The following is a 17,427-nucleotide window of genomic DNA, read 5'->3' as shown; positions in this document are numbered from 1 at the left end:
TTCTCATCATCAATAGAGCACTCTCAGGATCTATTATTTCTTCCCTTAGAATGGTGCCAATCCTAAATCTACCAATTTTGTATTCAATTTATTTCTATTTAAATGGTGATGCTGGCCAAAAACCAGCAGTGGGACATCAGCCACTGAGATAAACTGAATTGCTATCTATTTTGCCTCCTATAGTTCCAGAACTTTTGATAGATACAATTGAGCAAGTTGTCTGTCTATATCTGAAGCCAGGTCTCAATAAAATAAAAGCAGCAGCAGCAGCCAATAAAAAGTGAGCTCATTTGCTACAAAAGTCCCCATGATGCACAACCCAAATTTACATATTCCTCTTTTTGCTCACATCTCCATCTGGAATCTAGAGCTTCACCTATGACTTTTCCTTCATTAATTATTATAATCGGGGAGTACGTTTGTTGCCTGGATCACATCAGACAGACTGCATGCAAACATGGAACAAACAACCAAGTTCCATACATTGGGAGTTGTCTGCTTGCCACAATTTATAAAAATTAATCTCAGATTAAAACTTTAGGAGGCGTAACTCAGAAGTTATACTAGAGTTAGTGGGGCAATCCACAACTGTCATGATTAGTGTTGTGCCCCAGCTGCATCCCGTTCATCTGATCACGGATTCCGAGGATCGAGAGATGGGTGTGGGCTGGTATCCTAGACCAGTATAGTATTCCCTCGATTTTCGCGGGTTCGAACTTCGCGGATAGCCTATACCACGGTTTTTCAAAAAATATTAATTAAAAAATACATCACGGGTTTTTTTCTATACCACGGTTTTCCCCGCCCGATGACGTCATACGTTATCGCCAAACTAATATTTTTTGCAAATAAATTAACAAAAAAATTAATTATTGTTAATAAATAATTATGTTTATAAATATCAGGATCACTAAGTGTCTTATTCAACGGTGAGTACCAGTAATAATGGTGAGTAAATGGTTGTTAAGGGAATGGGAAATTGCAATTGAGGGGTTTAAAGTGTTAAGGGATGGCTTGTGATACTGTCCATAGCCAAAAATGGTGTATTTACTTCCGCATCTCTACTTCGCGGAAATTCAACTTTCGCAGGCGGTCTCGGAACGTATCCCCCGCGAAAATCGAGGGAACACTGTACTTGGTATCTGAGTCGGATAGTGAGGATGGGGAGTCAGAGGCTGCAAGCCAACCAGAGACTGTAGTACCTCCAGAGGTGCCCACGAGTGACTGAGAAGAGGAAAAGCCTCTTCTCAATGCAAGGGTGCGCAGGAGTGTCAGATGGCATGAGTGGCTGAGGAGTAAGAGGGCTCTGCGTGAATAGAACTTTAGAATACTTGGCCAAGGTTGAGTTGCGTGTTAAGTGATTGAGGAAGTCAACGCTCGAATATGAGAGCCGGACGATTGGATCGTGCTTGTGGATTATTTCTGTGATTTACAAATTAAGAAAGTAAAAACTGTGTCTTCAGGCTTCCTGCCAATTCAACGTGGGTCATGTTAATTAGAGACTAGATCAAAGAAAACTATTTGGGGAGTTTTGGCTGTCTGCCAGAGACTTTAATTAACACCCGCTACGGCAATGGACTGAAATTTTGCTTTTGCTGATATATTTTATACAGTTAAACTTTTTGCTCGTAACTTGTCAATTTGTGTGTGGGCCTATTTCTTTTGGGGGCTCATCATTGGGACAAAACAATTACAAAAGAATTTCTAGTCGCAAACTGGGAAATATTCCTTTTCTGACCACTTAAGAGATATGTGGACATTTAGGCTAGATGGTGCCAAAGGCCCAGCCTGATAAAAAGTTTATGCTTATCACTTCCTTTAAACTCTACTGGAAATGAGCTAGGACAGAAATGAGAGGATGACATCGAGTAACCCAGAAGGATTGACAGCTTCTTGGGTTTTAATATAAAGCGGAAGAACCTGACAGAGCTATCATCCTTGCCAATCTAGAAAGATTACCAGCTCATACCATTATCCCAGCAGTGCTCCTGTATATTGCCTGAGGCCTGCTGACCTTATGGTGATCTGCTTTCCCAGTCTCTGCCTGATATTTCAGGCAGAGAAAAACTGCATTTAAATCACCATATAGAGCAGTGATTTTCAACCTTTTTTGAGCCGTGGCACATTTTTTATATTTACAAAATCCTGGGGCACACCATCAACCAAAATAACATTTACCTCCAGTCCTGACCAGGATTAGAAATCAGGACCATGGGGAGGAGTAGCAGCTTCAACTACTTGCCACAGCCACACAATGACAAGTGCACGGTAGCCCAAGTGGGGGCCTTCCTGGGAGGGGATGAGAGGTGGCCTGCTATTGGTTCATTGCTAGTGGTCGGGATGAATCCTAGAAGGTGATTGGTCAGTGAGCGTTCCTTGTGCCTCCACTCTTCCTGTTGCTGAAAGCTGGAGGGATTGTGAGGGGAATGTTTATGTTCGGATGGAGGCGGCTGGCAGCAGGCCGGATAAATGGCCTCCACGGGCCGTATCTGGCATGCAGGCCATAGTTTGGGGGCCCATCTTTAATTTCCCCATGGCACACCTGACCATGTCTTACGGCACACTAGTGTGCCGCGGCACACTGGTTGAAAAACACTGATATAGAGTACAAGCAATTGTTGTGCTAACCAGGCCTTGGAAACATACCAGGTGTGTTCAGTTTCTTGTCTCATTGGAGTTGTTCAGAAACTAATCTTTATGAAGAGAGAATTATTCCTCTTTTACCTGGCTAACAAAATTAACTACTTGGAAAAAGTTTACTCTAACCACTGTATGCAGAGTCATCTGCAGATGTTTCAAAAAATTACTGTTTGCAGATAAAGGAAAACCAACCATATAATGTGGTGGTTCTCAACCTGGGGATCAGGATCCCTTTGGGGGGTCAAATGACTGTTCCACAGGGGTTGCCTAAAACCAAGGGAAAAGACAAGTTTCCCATGGTGTTAGGAACTAAAGCTTCTATTCTGGTGTCTTCGAACATATTTTTACAATCCAACCAATCAGGTGTTTACAGTGGGGGTGTCCCTCTGACTTTCCAGCCAATCAGCTTAAAGCTCTGTTGGGAGAATTGGTGCTAGACTTAAGGTTGGGGGTCACCACAACATGAGGAACTGTATTAAGGGGTCGCGGCATTAGAAAGGTTGAGAACCACTAATAGAAGAAAGGGCAAAATTACTCTTCCTACTTTTTTTTCTCCTGCAGTTACAGTTCTATCTATAAACTCTGCTTTTTTCTCTTTTTGGAGTGTCATTTATAAAAAAACACAAACAGACAGCCTGATGAGCTTCGTTACGATGACGACATCCTCAAGCTTCCTGTCCTCTTTCTAGGCAGTAGTAGAGGAATAGAAAAAAAAGAGTTGATTCAGAACGATTGACCCCCCTTGTAAGCAGCAGTACAAGAGTGGGAAGCATCAGGGACTGAGAGAGAGAATCAAGCTAGGTTCCTCCTCCTGATCTTCCAGTTCTTTCCCCCGCTTGACCTCATGAGTTTTGGATGGACTTGTTTGAGACTCAGTGGACGGGGGGATCTCACTTCCTCTGGGGTTTTCTTTCGAATGGCACCTCTGATGTTTCACCAGGACACCCCTCTGCCTGAATCTTCTCCCGCACTCAAGGCAACGGTACGGTTTTTCTCCCGTGTGGATGCGTTGGTGCGTAATGAGATCAGACAGCCTGGTGAACCTTCTCTCACACTCGTCGCAGGCGTAGGGTTTCTCCCCCGTGTGGATTTTTTGGTGCCGGGTCAGATCCGACGGGTAGGCGAATTTCCTGCTGCACACCTTACAGGAGAAGGGTTTCTCCCCCGAGTGCGTCCGCTGGTGAGAGACCAGGTTGGAGTGTTGGATGAACCTTTTCCCGCACACCCCGCAGGCGTGAGGTTTCTCCCCCGTGTGGATCCTCCTGTGGGTCGTGAGAGAAGAGGAGGACACAAACCGCTTCCCGCAGTCAGGGCAGGCGTAGGGCTTCTGGCCCATGTGGTTCCGCTCGTGGATCTTCAGAGCAGACTGGTGGCTGAAGCATTTCTGGCAGTAGGAACAGCGGTAGGGCTGCTCTCCCGAGTGGCTCCTTTGATGGCTGACGAGATACGCCCGCTGGCTGAAGGTATCGCCACATTCGGAACAGATGTGAGGCTTCTCCCCCGAGTGGATTTTCTGATGTCTCGTAAGGTGGGAAAGCTGGCTAAAGCTTTTCCCGCACTCAATACAAAGGTAGGGCCTCTCGCCCGTGTGAACGTTAAGGTGTTTTGCCAGGTCCGAGGGGCGAGTGAAGCTTTTGCCACATTCGATACAAACGTGGCTTTTCTCTCTCCTTTGGGTTCCCCCTGAGACCGGGTGGACTGCCACATTCCCCTCTTCCTTGGACTCCAGATGCTGCTGCTCCAGCTCCTCAGTTCTGCTAGCGAGATTGACACCTGTAAGGGAACAAGCAAGATAATAATGAAGCTCCACAGATCGTGGTGAAGAAGGAGACAGGCACCTCATAGGTGCTTTTCTAAATATTCTTCTTGTTCTCTAGTTTCAATGTGTTGATTAAAGTCCAGATTAGCTACAGAACCACCTTCATCCTTTTACATCAGCCTGTCCCACCAGATCAGGCAGGGGAGGTACACTGCAGACCCCATTTGTTAAAAGAATTCTACCGGCGGGATCCAGGAAGAGAATCTTTTCTGCCATTGCCCCCACAGTGTGGAACGCTCTCCCTTCAGAGGTGAGGCAGCCCCCATTCTCCTAAGCTTCCATAAAGATTTAGATTTTAGATTTATTATTAGAGTTGGAAGGGACCTTGTAGGTCATCTAGTCTAACCCCCCGCTCTGGCAAGAGTTCCCAAACCATTTGAGCCAGATGGCAGTCCAGTCTCCCTTTGAAGGTCGCAAGTGTTGGGGCTCTCACAACCTCCAGTTGCAAGATATTCCACTGGCTGATTGCTCTCACCGTCAGTAAGTTCCTTCTCGCTTCGAGGTTGAATCTCTCCTTGGTCAGCTTCCATCTATTATTCCTTGTTTGGCTTTCTGGTACCATAGAGAACAGCCTGACCCCCCCCCCCCCCACTCTCTGTGGCATTTCCTCAAGTATTGGAACACTTTTATCATGTCATCCCCGGTCTTTCTCTTTGCCAGACTGGCCAAGAGAAAACAAGATTATGAAAACATGGCTTTGCGGCCTTGCTTATGGGGCACAGAGGGCCCTGCAGTTGTGGGGCTAGTTAGCACCCTGAAAGCCCTCAATCTGCCTTTTAATTAATGTTTAACATTCCTTGCCCAATTCCAAAAGATTCAAGATCCAGTAGTGGACCAAGGCCCATGGATTGGGGACCTGTTAGGACTCTGTCCATAACTGTTGGGTTGGCAATATATTGGCTGCAGGTGTTGCAGACTGCCACCAGAGGGAGCTGGAGTTTATAGTTAATTTCTCTGAGTCATCCTCTCTGTTTCTCTGTTTCTCTTTGTCTAAGCTGTTCACTAGGTTTGCTCTGCATTTTCTCTGCAATCTCTGTATTGTAGTCATGTATTATAGCTAAAATGTGTTTAGGCTTGATATCTTTGTTTACTGATTATGACAAAGACAACAGGTAAGAAAGACTCTGTACTTGGTAATATTTGGATTGTTATTCTGATTTATTATGTGTATGACTTTAGACTGTTTATCTGAATATGTTATTTCTCAAAGTAAAAAGCCTTAATTCAAGTTAGTATATCTCTGTGTGGCTGAGTAGTTATTCGCAATTAATCTCAATCTAAAAGTTTTTGTGTGTGCACAACCTTGGTAAACAAGGATTACTCTGCTCATACATTAACAGAACCCCTGGACTAAAAGACCTCCAAAGTCCCTTCCAGCTCTTTCTCTGTTAATACAAATCCCAACCCATCCTTCCTACACCATATTGTTCTAAAAATTCCATCTACTCCATGAAGACATCAATTCATCGCTAGTCAAAAGCAGCAAATTGCAACCTGAGGCTAAAGATGTCCTTACCCATTGAGAGGTTAACAATATCCACCCTCCTTCTCCGGGTGCCCAGTTGCTGCTGCCTGACCTCCACTGACACTGTCCGTGTTTTTGAAAAATCCACAGCCACGTCTTGAGATGATCGAGTCCCCTGAAAACAATAATGAAGGTCAAGTTGATAGAACCATGGTGGCTGAAGGTACGCTGGACTGTAGACAGTGTACATTGATTCAAGGAGTTGTGCTGCTGAACTATTAAGCTATTAAGATTTAAAAGAATACTATGCGAGCTTCTAAAAAACAATCCCTGCCAATCAAGTGGAATACAACTGCATTGTATTATATGTATTATACACTATTTTAATCAAGGCGAGAGGAGTCTCAGAGATTATAGCATTTTCCCATTACCCACGTTTTACTGAATAGCTGGCTACATTCACATAATCTCTGTGTGTCATAATGTGACGTGTTTTGTTTGGGTTATTGTATTGTGTACATTAAATCATCCATTCTACGTTGCAAACTGCGTATTAGGAATCATAATATTGTATGATCCCAAGGTAAATAACTTTCAATATCAGCAAACTATTGTGCACAACTATTTCCCCCCTTCCTTGGTAGGTTTTCTGGAAGGGGGAAATAGAAACAAAAGACATAAGAGAGTGATAAGCAGTTAATGATAAAAAAGAAACCTGATAAACATAACTGGGTGAAAGAACAAATAAAAACTGATTTTATATATTTCAACAACATTTAGTGGAAATAGTGAAACTTTATATTTCAACCCCTTTAATCATCTAAGCATCTCCAGACTTCAAGTAAAGTATCTTTCATCCTGACCTGAATTTAACTAACAATAATATTATTATGCTCTATTTATTTGGTAGAAATGTTCTCTCTCCATGTTGAAGAATGGAACTTCCACTTATATTTTAAACCATTTATATATTTTTAGAATGACACATATGCGTAATATTACAGCTGCAGAGAGCATTTGGAAGCAGAGTTGTGGGACTTTGTCAGTAGTTTGGAGTGGGAAATGAGTAAGCTTTCCAGATTGGTTAAATTTCAGTTTTCCTTCCAGCCTGGTAAAATATTTGTCACTATTGGGGAAAGATGGGAGCTAAATTCCACCAAAGATGGAGGGCCAACATTGCTTCCTCCCCTTTAGCCCTGTGAGCATGTGGATTCCCAATAGTGATGGGTTTCTAGGAGCACTGGGCTGTCTGCCCATCAGGCCATGAGGAGCATTTTCAGGCCATCAGAGAAAACAGAGAAAAATTCTTTCTTTATTGCTACTTCTGTGCCATCACAAGCTAATACAGGTAATCCTCGAGTTATGAGCACAATTGAGCCCCAAATTTATGTTGTTAACCGAAACAGTTCTTAAATACCTTTTGCCCCATTTTACAACTTTTCTTGCGCCACAGTTGTTAAGTGAATCATTGCATTTGCTAAGTTAGTAACGTGCTTGTGAAGTGAATCTGGATTCCCCACTGACTTTGCTTGTTGGAATCTTGCAAAAAATCGATCACATGACTCCAGGACCCTTCAATCGCCATAAATAAATAGGAACCAGTGGCCAAGCATCTGAGTTTTGATCATGTGACGATAGGGATGCTACAATAGTCCTTTTAAAAATGGTCCTATCATTTTTTTCAGTGCTGTTGTAATTTTGAATAGTCACTAAATGAACTCTTGTAAGTCGAGGATTACCAGTATTATACAAATTATATTTCCCATTTTTCTCAGTGATCCAGTTATCCGAGGCTTCAAAAGATGAAAACCAGTCAAATAGGATAGAAAGGGGGGGTGCCTTTTCCATTAACGAGGGACCACTTCCTTTCCCTTTCTTTCCAGCAGGGGACTAAAGAGATGAACAAGTTTGCTTGCTACTAGTTTATGCAGCCAATAGTAATCTTTACTGCACGTTTTTAAACAAAAAGGTGAACGGGCTGAGCAGAAGTCAGCCACCCTTCAGCATTGGGCTCTTGATCTGGTATTGACAGCCATGCTGGCGCAGTGCGCAGTGGTTAGGGTGTAGCATTGCAAGCTGCTTCTGCTGACTGCTGGCTGTACTTCACCAGTTCAAATCTCACCATCGGCTCAAGGTTGACTCAGCCTTCCATCCTTCCGAGGTGGGTAAAATGAGGACACAGATTGTTGGGGGCAATAGGCTGATTCTGTAAATCCCTTAGAGGAGGCTGTAAAGCACTGTGAAGCTGTAAATAAGTCTAAATGCTATTGCTACTGCTAAGGGGCGAGTACAAGTGCACTAGAGTGCCTTCCGTCCCTTGTCCTATTGCTCTCCTATATCTCCTATTCCTTTCTTCTATTCCTATATCTCTTCTTCTATTCTTTCATTGATATGTTCTATTACTATACCTTCTTTTCTATTATTTCTTAGATACATTTTACTATGAGTATCTCCTCTATAACCTTCATCATGTATTTTACTATGTGTGTATAGATATATACCCACTAAAACCTTCATTGTGTATTGGACAAAATAAATAAATACTGTAAATAAAAATAAAATAAATAAAATTGACAGGAGTTCTACCCTAAGAGAAGTGGCATAAATTTCCTAGCCTGACATGGGAATGTTCTAAAGGTAGCATCTGATGATTAGAACTATGCCACCTTTGGTCTGACTTAAGCATAGTACACAAATTCATCTGCTACAGCGTCCTACCTGTCCTACTTCAGCTTCAACCACAATAATACACAATAGATACACAAACTTAAGATAAAGTGCTCCAAACTCGATTGCAGAAAATATGACTTCAGCAACAGAGTGATGAATGCCCGGAATGCTCTACCTGACTCTGTAGTTACTTCCCCAAACCCCCCAAAACTTTAACCTTAGACTGTCTACTGTGGACCTCACCCCATTCCTAAGAGGTCTGTAAGGGGCGTGCATAAGCACACCAATGTGCCTACTGTCCCTGTCCTACTATCCCCATTTATTGGTATCCTTATCAGCAAAGGACTACCGATGCGCCCTCTGTGGTGTCATGGATGCGTGCCCATCGGCATGAGATTTGGCTTCTGCGCATGCACAGCAAGCAAAATCTTGTGAGAGGACGCACATGCAAGATTTGGGCAATTTTCGCCGATATTTTTGCTTCCGCGCCTGCACAGAAGCAAAAAAATCAGCAAAAATTGCTGAAATCTCACTCAAGCGAGCGCCTTCACACAAGATCTTGCTTGCTGCTGATGCGCAGAAGGCAAATCTCATGCGGGCGCATGCAGGAGCGCGTAGGGGACATGTAGCTGCAAGCGCATCCCGAAAATCGCTACTGGAACATAGCACTTTAGAATAGAATAGAATTTTTATTGGCCAAGTGTGATTGGACACACAAGGAATTTGTCTTGGTGCATATGCATATACCGTTCCGGTAGCAGGCCATCACTGATCCTTATTATTGTATTCATAATCATGTTTATTCCCATATCTGTTATCTTATACTGTATAGGTGTTTGACAAATAAATAAACAGAGTTGATTGCAGGTTGGGTGACATATTAATAAGTAATATAAAAAAATTAAAAAAATAAAAAAAATAAAAAAAATAAAATAAAATAAATAAAATAAATAAAATAAATAAAATAAATAAAATAAATAAAATAAATAAAATAAATAAAATAAAATAAATAAAATAAAATAAATAAAATAAATAAAATAAATAAAATAAAATAAAATAAAATGTAATTAAATAATTAATTAAATAAATAAAATAAAATAAATAAAAAAATCATAGGGAGACAGCAGCCAGGTTTGAAGCCACACCTTGCCTACTGTTTGTCCTGGAACAAACAGGCCTCACCTGTTCCTCCTGCTGCTTGTCTTCTTGCTGCCGCAAAAGGAAGCCTTCAGCCAAGGCCACTGCTTGGGCACAGGTCTCTGGGCTATGTTCCCTGACCCGATTTTGGATGTCCTGAGGCAAGACGGTCAAGAACTGCTCCAAAATCAGCAGCTCCACAATCTGCTCTTTGGTGCGGCACTCGGGCTCCAGCCAGCACTGGCAGAGCTCCCGCAAGCGGCCGCAGACCTCCCTCGGCCCCTCGGCTTCCTGGTAACAGAATTGCCGGAAGCGCTGACGGTGCAGCTCCGTGCTGGGGGAGTTTTCGCGCAAGGAGACGGCCTTAACTTTCCTGCAGGCTTTTTGGCCTCTGGCGTTCTTGCCGCTCAGCGCTTGCTGGCCTCCCGCTCTGAAAGCCGGCTTCAGCCTGGTCCCCCTGTCCCCTCTAGGCCACTGACAGACTCCAAAGACGCTCTCGAAAGCGATCAGGTCCTCCCAAGAAGCCAGATCTGGGAGGCCTGGGCTGCCCCACGCTGTGGCCGGAGAGGGCAGAGTCTTCAGGTATTCCCACCACTGGGTAGGCATGCTCTCCGGCTGTAACATTGCTCCGTGGGGTAGTTCCCACCTGATCCTAGGCTGAGTGGCAAAATGGTCCCTTCCTGCTCGTTCCGATGCCTCTGTTGGACCTGCTGGCACCTTCTCCATTTTCTGTACCCGGCACACCTCCTTGTCAAATGTTGCCTGAACCTCTCCCTCGCACACTTAGTCAGCCACACCTATGTACCCAAATTGGGTATTTTATCTTGCTGGGAATATTTCCAAATTAAGACTTATCCCCTTCCCCAGACCTTGCCTCCCATTATTGTCTTTATATTTTGGGAGCCTCCCCTATTTTCACGCCCTTGCCCTCTTGTGCTATTGAATCCACCCAGCGGCCACTATAAAAAAAACAACAACTCGACACAACTGTGGGCTTGATGCCAGGAGCCAAGGCCCATCGGTGACCAGCTCAGAGTTCTTGTCCAATCATCTGGAGCTTCTTCCTGGAAAGAAATAGACATAAAACACCTTTTATAAATTTGTCTCCTCTGTGTACATTTATTTATTCTATGATATTTATATGCTGCCCTTCTCGGGGAGAAACCTTTGAAAAATTGGGACAGGTGAAGTTGAGGGTGGTTGATTGTTCAATTCAGGACCTTCTCTGGAACAGAGTGACAGGCGGTATTTAAATGTGGCAGACCTCTAGGTCATATACCATATTTTTCAGAGTATGAGACGCACCTTTTTCCTCTCTAAAAGAGGCTGAAAATTTGGGTGTGCGTTATACTCTGAATGTAGCATTTTTCTATGCTTTTTTCAGTCCTAACGAGGTGCTAACGATTTTCCCAGCTCTTATCTCACACACTCTTTCATTGTTACTCTCTGCAAAGAATGTTTCTCCAGCCCTAAGTCTTTGCAGGCTTTTTCATTGCTCTATTTGCTCCCTAACTAGGTGCTAACTATGTTCCCAGCTCTTAGTGGCTTGCAAGCTTTTTCATGGTTACTCTTTCCGAATAAGGTTTTTTAAAGCCCTAACCCTAATGTGCTGAAGTTGACCAGACTAAGGAAGCTAGTCAGATTAATACCTGGTAGGCAGATTCCCCCCCCCCCCAATTGCCCTTCCCAAAAACAAAGTTGCATCTTATACTCATAAAATATGAGCGACAGTTCCGGCCATTAGTTTGAAAGAGGGATGAATTATTATTTTTTATATTGGGTTTTATTTATTTTCTAATGTTTTAATTGTATTTATTGTTACTGTGCCTATTTTTACCTTGTAAGCCGCCCTGAGTCTGCGAGGACTATTATTATTATTATTATTATTATTATTATTATTATTTATTAGATTTGTATTAATAAAATAAATAAATATGCCAGATACAGCACACACACCCATATATATATTTACAACCCCAGAACTAAATTTAAAATGCATGACATATAATAACACAATATAATATTACATAATAGATATTACATATAATATATACTGTATGTGCACAATTATAAGGGTTGCAGAATCCCATGATCACCATTTTGTGACCTTTCCTGATGGTTTCTGTCAAGCGCAGTCAATGGGGAAACCAGCAGGAAGTCACAAGCTGTGATCAAGAATTACTATTCATTCACTTCAGGGCCATAAAGAGAACTGCCAGCATAAATCACTGCAATCACATGATTTTTCTAGTTTATGACTATATTAGTGGTTAGAGACGTAACTCCCAAGCCCAGTTATGTACATTAATTGGGGAATACATATTTTGTCTTTGAAAAATAACCCTCCTTCAATGGGCAATCGCTTTTTAAGAAGCCTTTATTGTGCTAAGTATCGCCAAGAGACAAGCCCCATGTTAGGCCATTTGTATTTTGTTATTGTTACTATTCTCTGAGAGCAACACAGAAGTGACGGGCCAACTAAATGCGACAGATATTCACTCTCCCCTTCCACTTATGACAACATGAACATTTTAACAGATTAACAGAATTGGAAGCAGTGATGGGCTGCCAAAGATTTTACTGCCACACTGTGAGTGTGGCTTATCTTGTGGGTGGGGCTTGATGGTCATGTGACTGGGTGGGAATGGATTGACAATCATGTGACCAGGGTGGCCTTAAAGGTCATGTGACTGGGTGGGAGTGGCTTACCAACCAAGATAAGTTTTCAAATAGGTGCTTGGACTCTTTTTCAGTTGCTGAAGTCACATTATTTGAATAGCCACAAAAAGGACAAATGATAGACAGCATTGTTTGTTGAGGAGCACAGTAACATTTTAAGGCTTTGTACTGAACCCACAGCTTGGTTCAGTATGATAACAGATTAGTCAAGTAGCTCAATTTAATTGCTGCAAAAGTTCAGTTCTAGATAATGATTAAAATGATTAAGGCGTTTATGGGTAAAAACATACTATTAAATTATTTCCTATTTTAAAAGTAATTAAGGATCATACTAAGGTACGAGAGAAGGAAGGACAATAAGAAAATTATTAAGTATTCAATAAATAGTGCATAAAGTTACTACCCCCACTGCGTGTCCCTCCCCTCGTGGGGGCAGCAGCCCATTACTGGTTGAAGGGACCTTTCTGGTCATCCAGTCCAACCACCCTGCCCAACCATGTTTTTTTGTGGGGGAGGAGGGAGAAAGAAATATCAAATATTCTCAATATTCCCAATACTTTACTTGGAAAATTTCTCACTTAGAGCCATCAGATGTAATGACATGTAATGACATGTAATGTTGCCTAAATATTTCCCTAGTGATTGTGGTTTCCTTATTTATTGGGTAAGCCAGTGATTTTCAACCTTTTTTTGAGCCATGGGACATTTTTTAAATTTACAAAACCCTGGGGCACATTGGGGGGGGGGCGGCTAAAAAAAGTTTGGACAAATTTTTTTTTTCTCTCTTCCTTCCTTTCGCTCTATTTCTCTCTCCCTCCCTCTTTCTCTCCCTTCTTTTTTCTCTCTCTCCATCCCTCTTTCTTTATCTCTTCCTTCCTTCCTCTTTTTTGCTCTCTTTCTCCCTCCCTACCTCCCTCTATGTCTTTCTCTCTCCCACCATCCCTCCCTCTCTCTCTCTTTTTCTTTCTCTCTCTCTTGCTTTCTTTCTCTCTCTTGTTCTTTCTCTCTCTTGCTTTCTCTCTCTCTCTCTTTCTTTCTTTCTTTCTCTTGTTTTCTTTTTCTCTCTGTCTCTTTCTTTTTCTTTCTCTCCCTTGCTTTCTCTCTCTCTCCCTCTTTCTTTCTCTATCTCTCTCTCTTTTTCTTTCTCTCTTGTTTTCTTTCTTGCTTTCTCTCTCTCTCTTTCTTTCTCTCTCTCTCTCGTTTCCTTTCTCTCTCTGAGCTTCGCGGCACACCTGACCATGTCTCACGGCACACTAGTGTGCCACGGCACACTGGTTGAAAAACACTGGGGTAAGCTATAACAGACTAAAAATATATATCAGAGGTATATTAAATGAAGACAGACACCAAGTGCAGGCTAAGTTCATAGAGCCCTTAAAATCTTTCTGCAGTTAGAGGGCAACGCCATCATACTTCACTCCCCTCTGACACCCCTCAATCTACATAGGCATTAGAAAACTAGAAAAGTCATGAGAAGAAATGCAGCATTTTTATCCGACCCTGTGATTCTACATCTCCATTTTCTTTCTCCCTCCCTCCCTCCCCCAATTACAAAGTCTGATGGGTTCTTTCTTCTCTGGGAGGCGAGTGAATTTTTGAATGGGAAAAAATGACCTAATAGGACAAATCCATACACCCCCAAAAATCATGTGGCCTGGTTAACAAGACCTCTTCTGTTTTTCTCATTTATCTACTTCCTTCCATTCCTCTTCTTCATTCATCTCTTTCTTTCTACTCCTGCCTTTCTCATTTATCTCCTTCCTTCCTTTCCTCTTTTTCATTTATCTCCTTCCTTCCTCTGTCTTTCTCATTTATTAATTGGCATATAAGTCCAATAAATAAACAAACAAACAAACAAACAAACAAACAAATAAATAAATTTATCTCCTTCCTTTCCTCTTTTTCATTTATCTCCTTCCTTCCTTCCTTCCTTCCTTCCTTCCTTCCTTCCTTCCTTCCTTCCTTCCTTCCTGTCTTTCTCATTTATTAATTGGCATATAAATCCAATAAATAAATAAACAAACAAACAAACAAATAAATTTATCTCCTTCCTTTCCTCTTTTTCATTTATCTCCTTCCTTCCTTCCTGTCTTTCTCATTTATTAATTGGCATATAAATCCAATAAATAAATAAATAAATAAATTTATCTCCTTCCTTCCTTTCCTCTTTTTCATTTATCTCCTTCCTTCCTCTGTCTTTCTCATTTATTAATTGGCATATAAGTCCAATAAATAAACAAACAAGCAAACAAACAAATAAATAAATTTATCTCCTTCCTTTCCTCTTTTTCATTTATCTCCTTCCTTCCTTCCTTCCTTCCTTCCTGTCTTTCTCATTTATTAATTGGCATATAAATCCAATAAATAAATAAACAAACAAACAAACAAATAAATTTATCTCCTTCCTTTCCTCTTTTTCATTTATCTCCTTCCTTCCTTCCTTCCTGTCTTTCTCATTTATTAATTGGCATATAAATCCAATAAATAAATAAATAAATAAATTTATCTCCTTCCTTCCTTTCCTCTTTTTCATTTATCTCCTTCCTTCCTCTGTCTTTCTCATTTATTAATTGGCATATAAGTCCAATAAATAAATAAATAAATAAATAAACAAACAAACAAACAAATAAATTTATCTCCTTCCTTTCCTCTTTTTCATTTATCTCCTTCCTTCCTTCCTTCCTTCCTTCCTTCCTTCCTTCCTTCCTTCCTGTCTTTCTCATTTATTAATTGGCATATAAATCCAATAAATAAATACATAAATAAATTTATCTCCTTCCTTCCTTTCCTTTTTCAGTTATCTTCCTCCCTCCCTCTCTCCCCGTATCTAGATAGCCTGGGGAGGATGTGTAGCCGGGTGGGGCTGGAGGGCTAGTGACGAACTAGCCGTGCTGGACAAAGGAAACGAAGGGGTTCCGTCGAAGGGCCGCCCAAGCGTCACCCTGCCCATCGCTCTCAGGACTCCGCGGCCCCGCCGCCTAACTTCCCCAAGAGGCGGAGGGCGTCCCCTCCCCCCAAAAAACTCCACAGAAGTCAGCGGGAAAGCCCCTCGCCCCTCCCTCCTCTCTGCCCCCTCAGATTTTATTCTCCCGCCTGATTCGCCCCCTCCCACCCTGCCCCGTTCCCGCCCTTGCAGATGCGTCGGCCGCTCCTTCAACTCACCGCTCCCGGCAACTCCTGCCTCCACGCGGACCCCCGAGCTCTCCGGCCCCGCAGGCAGAGTCCCACCGCCCCTTCCTCAAATTCAGCTGCCGAGGCTTTTCTAATCCAAGGCGGAGCAGGATGGCGTCTTGGCTACCGCATCCCCCCCCCACCCCCGGCTTCCTGGGCCTCTCCGGGGTTTTAGCTCTCGCTCAATAGGACTAAGCCGGCTTAACTCCAAAGGCTCCTGTTTAACTGGTTTGAGGATCGGGCTGCCAGTCATGGGAACTCTTGACGCGTCTGAGCACTGAGGGGGGGAGGGGATGGAAAGGGTGGAAATAGTTGAGGGTGACTTTGACGCTTGGCAGCGCCAAGTATTCCTGGCGGGACTTAAATGGGAGCTCTTTGATTTCCATTGCACGAAGTTATTGGTGGAGCCACCTGAACCAAAAGAGCCAACGGGGTGGCAAATAAATACAGTGCTGAAAAAAATAAAGGGAACACTTAAACAACACAATAGAACTCCAAGTAAATCAAACTTCTGTAAAATCAAACTGTCCACTTAGGAAGCAACACTGACTGACAATCAATTTCACATGCTGCTGTGCACATTCAACTTTGCACAGAACAAAGTATTCCATGAGAATATTTCATTCATTCAGATCTAGGAGGTGTTCTTTGAGGGTTCCCTTTATTTTTTCTGAGCAGTATGTATCAGTCTTGAATTGGGATGTTTGGGATGGAGCTACAGGGGCACCTTGAATATTTTCTTCAAATTAGATTCAGAAGATGCATAATGGCTCAGATTCCACACATAGCTCAAGATAGTTTACTACAGTGGTTCTCAACCTTTCTAATGCCGCGACCCCTTAATACAGTTCCTCATGTTGTGGTGACCCCCAACCATAAATCTAGCACCTGGCAGGAAGATCAGAGGGCAGGGGTGGGCTACTGCCAGGACGGTGGGGGAGTGACGCAGTGGGGTAGCGAAAGTGGAGCTCCACCCCAGAGCACCCAATTTGCACTGAAAGATGTTGAAACAAAATGCATAAGCCACGCCCACAGTGTGGCAGTAAAAATTTTGGTAGCCCATCAGTGTCAGAGGGACCCCCGCAATGTAAACGCCTGATTGGTCGGATTTAAAAATATGTTCCAAAGCGCCAGAATAGAAGCTTTAGTTCCTAACACTATGGGAAATTTGTCTTTCCCCATGGTCTTAGGCGACCTCTGTGAAACGGTCATTCAACCCCCAAAGGGGTCCCGACCCCCAGGATGAGAACCACTGCTCTAAGGTATCTCAGTATGAACTTTAGGCTCAGTGGGGTAATCTGTTAGGTTCCACATGCCAGCATTATGCAAAAGACTCCCATCAGATGATAGGGGTTAACTTATTGGCCTGGTTCACACAACATGTTAATTGGAGAGGTAGATTAGTGTTTTTTGTGGCTGTGTTAACCCAGTTAATTAACCATTCTTTTTTTTCTGATGGCTCGTCCAGGCTGCTGGATGAGGGAAATTCATTTTTGCCACTGATCGAATATGAAGCCAGCTTTTGAAATTAAACTACATGTATAGCCTTAAAATGATAGGTTACATTTAGTAAGTTATAGGTTAACCTTCCGTCATCTTGATCCTGTTCGATGTGCCTAGCAGTTGTCAAGTTCAGAAGTAGATCTCAGTCCTTTCTCCCCTTTTTGGCTTCTCTACCATTTTCCCTATTGATCACTATTTGCACAAGTGCGTAAGTGGAAGAAGCATTCCGGCTTAAAAACAGGTTGCCTTTTTAATGCCAAAGATTGATGGCATTTTGTTGTGGCTGCCGGGTCATATTCTATTGGACATTTAACACTACATATGCAACATGTATAATTTTTGA

General features: G+C 42.5%; 1 protein-coding gene across 1 annotated transcript; it reads right to left on the bottom strand.

The window, feature by feature from the left end:
- Positions 1-2,945: 2,945 nt before the first annotated feature.
- LOC139161355 (zinc finger protein 397-like) lies at positions 2,946-15,746 on the bottom strand. Its single transcript, XM_070740372.1, has 4 exons — positions 15,573-15,746; positions 9,777-10,795; positions 5,976-6,099; positions 2,946-4,413 (listed from the first exon to the last, which is right to left on the bottom strand). Exons 2-4 carry the CDS (start codon positions 10,455-10,457, stop codon positions 3,413-3,415), a joined length of 1,806 nt encoding a protein of 601 aa, XP_070596473.1. The 5' UTR covers positions 10,458-10,795; positions 15,573-15,746; the 3' UTR covers positions 2,946-3,412.
- Between the last annotated feature and the right edge of the window lie 1,681 nt (positions 15,747-17,427).

The sequence above is a fragment of the Erythrolamprus reginae genome, chromosome 2 (genome assembly GCF_031021105.1).
Source record: "Erythrolamprus reginae isolate rEryReg1 chromosome 2, rEryReg1.hap1, whole genome shotgun sequence".
In the NCBI taxonomy this organism is placed as follows: Eukaryota; Metazoa; Chordata; class Lepidosauria; order Squamata; family Dipsadidae; genus Erythrolamprus; species Erythrolamprus reginae.
The sequence above is the reverse complement of the archived record's forward strand: the minus strand, read 5'-3'. Positions and strand labels throughout refer to the sequence as shown.